A 9,804-nucleotide genomic window follows, 5' to 3' on the forward strand; every position below is an offset into this window, starting at 1 on the left:
GCTGGTCATGGTGTGTGTGTATCCTTTAACACAAGTAAAGGTGATTTGACTCTAACACATCCTAGGCACAAGCACAATATTCTTGTCAAGCTCTAAGAGACAAATGTATTTCATCGCAGGACTATAGTCTCAATTGAGACCCAGGTATTTGGGAAAAAATTGCTATTTTTTTTTATCCTCCTGATTTCAGTATCTACATAGTTGCTTTCATAGGATACTAGGTAAAATATGCATCCTTTGCCAGCAAAATGGTAAATAACTTGTCATTGCGGTTTCATGAAAATAATATCCATCTAATTTATTAGAATGATACAGCATTGATGGATTATGGTAAAATTATGAATGTATCTGAACTTAGATTCAAGACGGATCCTTCTAATTTATATGTATTTATCTTTGTGACACTTTTTCAGATGTTTTGTATAGTGCTTATGTTTGGAAAAGAATATTGATTTTGGTTCAGATTTACAAATATCCTAGGATACCAAAATCACAATGACAGAAATACATTTAAACAATTTACGGGTCAGAGTTAAGGTTATTGAGCAGTGAAGGAATATGCATGCCTTTAACCTTGATTAAAACATTGAAAGTCAATTAAACATAGGCAATAAATCCAAGATTTTAAAAGATATTTAGGCACTATTCCACTCAACTTTTGATAAGCCAAACAATTTGAACTCTCTTAAGTCTGTCAGTGTAAATCAGTTGCTTCAGGTCTCAAATCATATTTTGGCTCTGTTCTGCACCCTTTTCTGTCTTTCAACAGCTGCTACTAGATGCTAATATTCTAGTATCGAGCTTATGTCCCCTTAATGCCATATACAGAGGAAAAATCACCTCTTTACTCCCACTCATTACTGTCAGCATTACAATTGCATTTGTCCTTCTTGTGTATACACTGAGCTGTCTGTCCAACATGAGGCCAAATCCTTTTTGGAGTCACTGTTTCCAAGTGACTCCCCCATTCTCTAAGTATGGACTGCACTTCTTGTTCCTAGATACATAGCTTTTCATCACCTATATTTAAAATCAGGTTGTTTGAATCTGCATGGCTGTTCTGTCCTCATTATTTACAATTCTGCCAGTCTTTACATCATTGCAAATTTTATTAGAAGCACTTGCATATTTACTTCCAAATCATCAATGAAAATATTGAAAATGAAAATAGCATCTTGCCTAGTGCTGAACTTTGTGGAGCCCCTCTAGAAATACCACTATTCAAGAATGTGCCAATTAGCAACTGTTTTTTTTTAGATCTCTCAGTTAGCCAATTCTTAATTAATTTAACATGTCCTTTATCAACACTGTATTGTGTTAATTTGTAATCAGAATGTTATGTGATGCTAGGGCGTCCGTTTACAGAAGTTTAAATGTATTACATCTATGCTGTTATCTTTATAAACTGAGGTTGTTAATCTCATCACAGAATAAAAACAGGTTGGTTTGACAAGGGCTGTGACAGATGTGACACCCCCCCCCCAAAAAAAAAAAAAAAAAAGAAGAAAAAAAGCGCTTTACCAGAAGAGGCAGCACATTAGTTTGCCCTGGCTCCACAGGATCTGTATAGATTGGATGCTTCAGAAGGGCTTTTTGGCACTTCTATCTAATCAGCTGATTTAGCTGATTTAATCAGCTGATTAGATAAAAGCCCCCCAAAAGTCCCGCTAAAGCTCTGATCTATACAGATGTTGAGCAAGCTGGGTCAAACTAACACAATGCCTCTTATGGGCATGTGCTGGCCTTGGTGCGGGGGTGCGCTGAGTTTAAAGTACCATTTTTTTATGTCTGTAAGCAGCCAAAATGTATTTTCCATGTCTGTCTTACTCTCATTATCATAGCAGGTCCAAAGGCTCTCTCCTGGTAGTTTTCTATGAAAAAAAAGAAAACTAAACATTAAAAGTCATTGTTTTTCCTTAAAAAAGAGGTTCTACAAAATGTTAATTAAAGCATGCACTGCTGTAATGTCTAATTTCTTTGTTGTGATGATTGTTTGTGGTAGTGTCATTGGGATATGCATACTCTGTTCTTGACCCTGCACAGCTAGGCACAAGAACCCCGGGCCAGCCTTGGGGAAAATGGCGCCCTGGGTGAACTTATATTTTGGAGCCCTGTCTTTGAGTTTAAGTATGTATTAGGAGATTTGCTTGCCCACCAGCCAGCACCACTGCCCGCTGTGTGGAAGCAAGGTGGGTGGACTGGAGCAGGAGCCACCCCACAGACACCTGCCTGGCCCGGCTCATCTTGAGCAGTGGCTGGAGGTAGGATGCAGGTTGGGCTGGGCACTGCTTCTCCTGCCAGGGCTGGGGATTGGATTGGATTAGATTGGATGGGGTGGGAGGGGGAGAGTGCTGCTCACACTTGTATGTGTGTGGGAGGGTGCCCCCCTGACCACAGCGCCCTGGGTGGTCATCCACATCGTCCACCTGTAAGGCTGGCTCTGCAAGAAAGTTTTCTTTATAGATGGTAGGGAAGGTAGCTTCTTATCTTTTGAGATCTCAAATGTCTGATGTATCTTAACATAGAACAAAGTGGTAATTTTTCCATTGATTCCCATAGGCCCTGTATTAGGCTGTGTATAAACTTTCATCTTAGTGGCCTCAGGTCTGCTGCCAGGACATGGATTGGATGAGAGGTGGCTGAGAGCAGTTCCTTTGAAATAGGTTCAGTTCCTGGCAATGTAGTAGGATCATAGATTTAGAGAGGTAGGAGGAAGTATTGTCCAAGGTTTGTTTAGAGCCTGCCAAATGCCTAAGTTTATGCTCCCTGTGTAGGGTAGGTTCTCCAAATCCCTTCCCACCATCAAGCAAGCGCTCTCCCTGGAACAAAATACACAGGTTATGCCCCCTCCCCATAGGCCACATACTAAATAGGTTGGGAGCTATGTTCAGATTTTGCCCCACCTCTATAAAAACTATGCCTCTGACCACTTGGATGGGATCCTCTCTTGAGATGCAGGTTACTGACCAGCCTGTGATGTCATCTTTGTTGTGCCCTAATTCCCTGGTACTTGTGCTTGCTTGTATTGATTTGAGTTTCAATCCCATTACGTTAAAGCAATGGCTCCCAAGCTTTGCTGGCCTCAGGACAACAGTAATTCACTGCAGGCAATGTCACGCATTGCTATCCCTGCCAACCTAAGACTTTTAAAAAAATTTCCTGTGGCCACAAGCATTGTAGCTGATCTCAGAGGCAACATGTTCTCTGCAAGCCATAAGTTGGGGACCAGTGCTCTTAAATGCCACTACGAGACTCTGTGTTACTGCCTCCCATTTTTCCCTGAGGTGGATAAATAGGAGAGGAGGGAAAGAACAAGTGGAACAATTTACCTTTATTTCATGTGTTGTCCCAGGACAGTTTTCTGTTCTTCTCTGTCCCTAGTGGTAACACCTCGTCTGCTAATTCTTGATGTCAACTGAGAAATAGAGGTGGGGCCACTGGGAAATTTTAAAAATAATGATGATGAAAGAAAGAAAAAGGAAAGGGTCAGCCTTAATCATGAACTAAATGGTTCCATTAGCAAATGTGTTTCCATTCTACAATAGTGACTCATGGTATTATCATTGCTATCAGAGGTTGACTCTCAAGATAAAGCGATTTTGTCACAGAAAAGCTTTTGACAGAATATCCTTGGTTAGCAACAATAGTATATTAACAAAATGCTTTATCACTTCAATAAGAACCATTTGGAGAAAGATAATTTACATTAAGACTCATTAAAGAGCAGAGAGTTGAAATGCCTCTTCTGTATTCCCTCAGGTTCCTGAACTAGTACATTGCCCTCTTACATCCTTTATTAAAGCTCATTTACTCTTTCTACCAAAAGCTTTTTGTAGGAAAAATCATTTGGAAGTATGTTGAACTGTTCCAATCCTTTGGTCCTGCTATTGCGCATCTGTAAGAACCTCTGAGAAGTCAGTTATCTATACAAAGTGACTGTGCCAGGATCCAATAAAAGCCCAGTATAATTTTTAAAAGTGGTCCTAGAAGGAGTGAGCGAGTATATATTTTCTTTTCTATACCAGCACCTGAGCCCCAAAGAGGGTTAAAGAACCTTCAGACGACATGCTGGTAGTTGACATTGGCTATTAAGAGGAAGGTAGAGCTTTGCATTTAGGACCAGAAACTTTAACTTTTTTTTCCCTTTCAAGTTTAGGCTGATCAGCCTTCTTGAATCTGTACAGCCAGACTCAAGGCAGTAAAACCTAGCTGTTGGTTTCAGTTACTTGACTTCTCTCCTTCTTAAGGAGAGTTCCACCCACCTTTGTTATATACTTCCCAATACTGAGCTTTGGCACCACTCTGGCAGGCTCTCTCAGGGGTGTCCAATGAAGGAATTGATAAAAAGTGTTTAGATGGCTCTCATGAAAAGGACTTTCAGTAAAGAAAATGCTGATAAAAATTCTTCTCCTGCATATTTCATTAAATGTTTGCAGAACTTGGTTTATGCTGTTTAGCCTCTGGACATACTGAGGTTGCCAGTGTTTACTGGGGTTTTTTTATTGTGAAATATTTGAATTTGCAGTTGACTTCTTGGTATCCTGCAGCATCTGAAAAATTTGGGGTATTTATTCCAGATCCTTTCAGGCTGTTGTCCATCATACTTGCTAATAATGAGCACCTGACCTAACAATCTTGGAAGGGAGAATAAAAGTTGAATTTATGGGGACTCTTGCCCTAAGGACAGCTATTCCAACTCTTCATTTCACTCAAGTTTGCAAAATAGTGGTGGTGAGGGTATATTTTGGGTGAATATCAGCTCTGGAGTTCATTGCTCCCAGATGCATGTTCAAATGGCAAGCCCAGGAGCAAAAAAAACTCTGGAGCAATAAGCTCTGAAGTTTATTCATGTGCACTAATTGCACGGGTAATTGCACTGACAGAGTAAAAAGTTTCTATTATTCAGTTGCAAAAACTGTACACAGACAAGTCTTTATTAACAACACTTAGGTGCAACTAGTAACCCTGTTTTTCATAAAGACTAAACCAATTAAAAGGTGTCCTGGTATCTCATAGTAGGTATGTCTTTTTAGAATGACTTTTGTCCTCTTTAACCATGCAGAACCTCACTAGGAAAAGGTAGGATTAAACAGAGCTTCTTTCGTAAAACTCCCTGGCGAGAATTATAAATGGAAAGAAGAAATATAAACGGGTGGAAAAGCTGGAAAAGGAGGAAAAACAACTAATGGTTAGGAAGTATGGAGAGTTAGTCATTCAAATATTACACAAATCAAGGGGATTTTTGCAGTTTTTTTCCTTAGTAGTCTAACAGCAATGTTGTTTAAAGTGATTTTTATTCCTGCAACAGAAATACTTGGTATACTGGAGAAAGGAACCCAGAGCTGCCTCACGTGCCAACTCAAGACATCACAATAATGAATGCTATGCCTAAGTATAATTTCCGCATTCCTTCCACTTACTGTTAGCCAAAATCAGAAGAGTTTTGAGGCATCTGAAGTTTCCTCTTCCAGATCCTTCATTTTTCTAAGAGCAGGTTGTCCCCTCCTTTTTTTGCCTGCTGAGCTTGAAATACCCAACACACGTTTGGTGACTGTACTGTGGTTCAGATTGAGATTACGCTGCTCTAGTGAGGATAGCAATAGTGCTTGATGCAGATACACATAGCCTTCTGGGTGTGCACCTTTTTTTCCACTCAACAGCTAGATGATTGACAGCTATCAATCATTGCGCCAGAATTATATTTTCCAACATCTTTGTGTTTTCTGCACCTGCTTAGCTTTCTTGCCTCAGCTTTTTTGCCTAATCAAAGAGAGAATTATTTTACAGAGCACTTATAGAAAGTAATTTGATCGTTATTATTTTCCTTTTTTTCTTCTGTAATTGCAGTTGCTTCTTGTCCCTACTGCTGGTAGCTGCCGTCGTTTGGAAAATCAAACAAACCTGTTGGGCTTCTCGACGGAGAGAGGTATCAGTAACTTTAGGATAACTATGATGGTTTTACCTTTCAAAGTAAATTTGGAGCTACAGGTGGACACACAGCCTCTTCTGTCATACTTGCACAAATGAAATAACTCCCTTTGACTACATTATCTTTTTTTTCCCAGACATTTTTATACTAAGGAAGGAAAAAAGGATCTGCTTGTTTTCCCCAGTATTAAATTAATTGTTGGTAGGGGTATATATTCTCAACTACCATCATATAAGTTCATCAAGGAATTTGATTAGTTGGAAGTAATACGAAGAAGTATAGTCATACCTAGAAGTATTGTATCTTCAATGTTTCTGAGTGCTATTCATTATCTTTGTTCTTACTTATTAGCATTATGCATGCACTAAGTTGGGCCTGGTTATGTTAGGTATTTATTTGAAGGCATAATTCAAGAGAGTCCTTGCCCAAACGTTTATAGTCTCCTTAGTGGTTGAGTCTACTCCCTTTATTAACTTGAAAATACTGTTAGTAATCCCCAGATCCTTTAAATTTAAAGTGAGCTTTGCTATTGACTTTAGTGGGGTCATGGTTTTACTCTATACATTTTCCTCTATAAACTTGCTTTATTCTTTGTGAATTGTCATAGGTCTGTCAAAAAATGTGGTCTATAACAATATCTACTCTTAGCTGTTCAAGATAAGACTCAAAGGACAAGTACCGATATTGCATTTAATTTTTCTTTTCACAAATAAGCTGAGAAGTGTTTAATGCTCTCATTTGGTGGCCTGTTTGTAACTTTAGGAAATACCACCTACTAGATTGGAATTTAAGTCCGGATGTTAAGAAATTAATCGTATTATGATTTTTCTTTGCTGAATTAATTTATCTTTGGTGTAGACAAACCTTGGAGTGGTTTCAAAAGGAGAGAGAGGCATGCTGCTTTGGGCAAGGTTGCAGGTGTTGTACTGTAACTGTAAAGGTTGTAGCGATACAATGTAGCAAAACTCCTCCAACTTTAACCCTGCTTCATCTGCGACTAAAGTTGGGACAGGGTAGCTCACTTGTATGACTACAGATTTGAGCGCATGTAGCGGTTACAGTTTAGCAGCTGCTGTGCATTCTGGAACAGCAGCTTCCCTTTTCCTTTTGAAACTGCTCCAAGTGAATGTTTGTTCATGCACTTACAGCATCCTGTCACTCTAATCAGCCGGAATATGCCTCAAATCAAAATGACTTTTTTACCTTATGTCTGCACTGTATTCACGCATTCTGTATCAGGTAACTAGTAGTAACTGAAATCTTTCAGATAAATTGTAGTGTACTAATACCCAGCTTTAGTCTAAAATGATACTACACAGAAAACACTGTTACCCCTAGCAGACATTAAAACAATGACTTGTTTGTGATTGAAGGAATTTTATGCCCCTCCTAAACATTACACCTCCTGCCATACCAGACATCTGATTTGAGACCTAGGGTTGTCAGCTGATTGTTGGCTTCAGTCCTGGGACAGCCTCAGATCCTGCGGAGCTACATGTTCAATTTATGGTGTCTTGCAAATGAACCACAAAGGCGTTCCATATGTTTTGTGGAATATCTTTGTGGCTAGTTTACCTCTTTATGGTGCTGTAAATCTGCTGCATGTGTAGTTCTGTTACTGCTTATGGCACGATTAACTCTTTAATCTCACCATAACTATACCATGTGCAAGGGGTCTCAGTTGCCCAAGTCATTTCATTCAAGTATTATCTTTTATTCAAAAGAATTACATTGACTAGAATTATTCGCAGAAGACGTGTTCATATAGTTTTATTATTACATTATTTGCCAAATTTGGAAGGAAATTACATTAATCCCTGGTCGTCTGTTTAATTTATTAATATTCCATTTGGTCCTATCTCAAAACTTAATTCTTTGTCAATAATTCTGTACAACAATGTACTGTAATGGAATGCAGCGATTGCCTGATCCCATTTTTCACTATAATCAGATTATTTTAATGAGATGTTAAAGGTAAATCAGAAATGCATGAGTTTATAGATTTACTGGTCATTGTCTGCTTTCTGTGGTTAATCTTCTAGATGTTTGAAAGTACAATTAGAATGACCTTTAGTGTACTGTGTAAGCAACTCTGTCATCATGGGTAAAAAGTTGTTAGAATTCTCTGGGTTTTTTCTTTGATGGCATAATAAGATTTTGGAAGTTATAAAAATGTGTATAGTGTCATGCCAGATCACTCACTCGCACACGCATGCACGCGCACGCACGCACGCACGCACGCACACACACACACACACACACACACACACACAATGAGGGTTATTATAAATCAGTTTAATTGATAAGGCAAAAATAAAAATATTTTCTAATGTGATCTGAGCTAAAATTTGTGACAGTTTGCAATATTGCTTCTCGCCTGTGCTTGAATTTATCTGAGAAAATCATTATTTCATAATTACCTACAAAATTATGTCAGTATATCTTTCCACATATTTGAAATGGGCAATGACTGGTAGCATGGTAACATCATATATTGTAAATGTTTGAGAGACTGGCCTATTTCTATTTTACTCTGTCTACTCACCACACATCACTCCCAGTCTTCATGTTTAGTACAACACTTGCACCAACCTTCATCTAACGTTTCATTTATATCTGGGTCAGTAGACATCATTTTAGGAGCCAACATACATTTTAAGGTTGTTGGACTGAAGCATTTCAAGAAAATTATACTTGTAACATGTTGATGGAAAGCAATCAATCATTGAAGTATATTCTGAAATTCTTCTCTTAAAAGCTATCCGTTTGTATTGATGGGCTTTCTTGTTTGAAAAACAGAAATGTTTGGTGCCTGTATCTCCAGTGTGTGAACTGTCTCAGGTTAGCTACAGAGGCTGTGTTTGTCTCTGGCTGTCACCAAAAACTACAACAGTAGAATCATACATCACAGAAAAAGTGTAAGGAAAAATGAAAAGGGAAAATTTTGTTAATAGCTATTCATCATGAAGTCCTTTATTATTTGTGGCAATCTGTCTTCCCTGGAGGAAGTTATGCATGACTATCATATTCTTGGTAGCCTTTTTTTTGACAACTTCATTTTGATTGTGATTTTCAGGAAGCTACTGATTTGAGTAATTTTTTCCTTTAAGTTTTTCAGATGTCTAAAACGTAGGAGAGTTCACTGGAGGTATAAAAGCAGAACCCTGAACTGTTGCATCCTGACCTAAATGTTTGGCCATAGGTCTGACAATTTAAACATTGCCTGGGCTCAATCTAGCCACTTACGTAGCAACGTTTTGATTTTGCATTATGTAATAAGTATCTGTCCAAGATTTTCTACATTTTCCTGAAAATCTAGCTATTTTATTTTCAATTACTTAGTCATCATGGCACTGTAGTTATTCTTTAAACCACCATCATACACTGTTCAGAAGTTTTATTCCCTTTATTCCCATTGTCTTGACCATAGACCTAGACTTATGTTTTCTGTAGTTTCTCAGTTTTGATTAACAATATAATACTTTCTCAAAACTTGTCAGCCACTTGTCACTACTTTTCCGTATAATTTATATACATAACCACATACATACAAAGTTTATATTTTATATATAAAATATACATTTTATACACATACACACGTGTGTGTATGTGTGTGTATGTGTGTATAGGTATATTTGTGTGTGTACACACACACATCCATATACATAAAATGCAAATTACCTTTTGACATATTGAAAATTGGACAATTATTTCTATCCTTCAGTTTAATTTTTTATCAGTATTTCTAATCTGCAACAACCCTCTGCTGGTCATTTATTGTCTGCTTAGGTTCCTGTCTCTTGTGATGTACTATGCCTAAAGCTTGTTGAACATCTATATACATTCTGTGTTTCTTCAGTTATACTATGATGCCC

At 38.0% G+C, this 9,804-nt stretch overlaps 1 protein-coding gene across 1 annotated transcript in view; it reads left to right on the top strand.

The window, feature by feature from the left end:
• ATRNL1 (attractin like 1) overlaps nt 1-9,804 on the top strand; it is a gene marked incomplete at its 5' end in the record, with an annotated part of 851,278 nt that overhangs the window by 445,106 nt on the left and 396,368 nt on the right. Inside the window, one exon of the mRNA XM_006031896.2 lies at nt 5,848-5,926. Within this exon, the coding sequence (XP_006031958.2) occupies nt 5,848-5,926 (79 nt within the window). The remainder of the gene's footprint in view (nt 1-5,847; nt 5,927-9,804) is intronic.

Source organism: Alligator sinensis, unplaced genomic scaffold (genome assembly GCF_000455745.1).
Source record: "Alligator sinensis unplaced genomic scaffold, ASM45574v1 scaffold1073_1, whole genome shotgun sequence".
NCBI classification, from domain to species: Eukaryota; Metazoa; Chordata; order Crocodylia; family Alligatoridae; genus Alligator; species Alligator sinensis.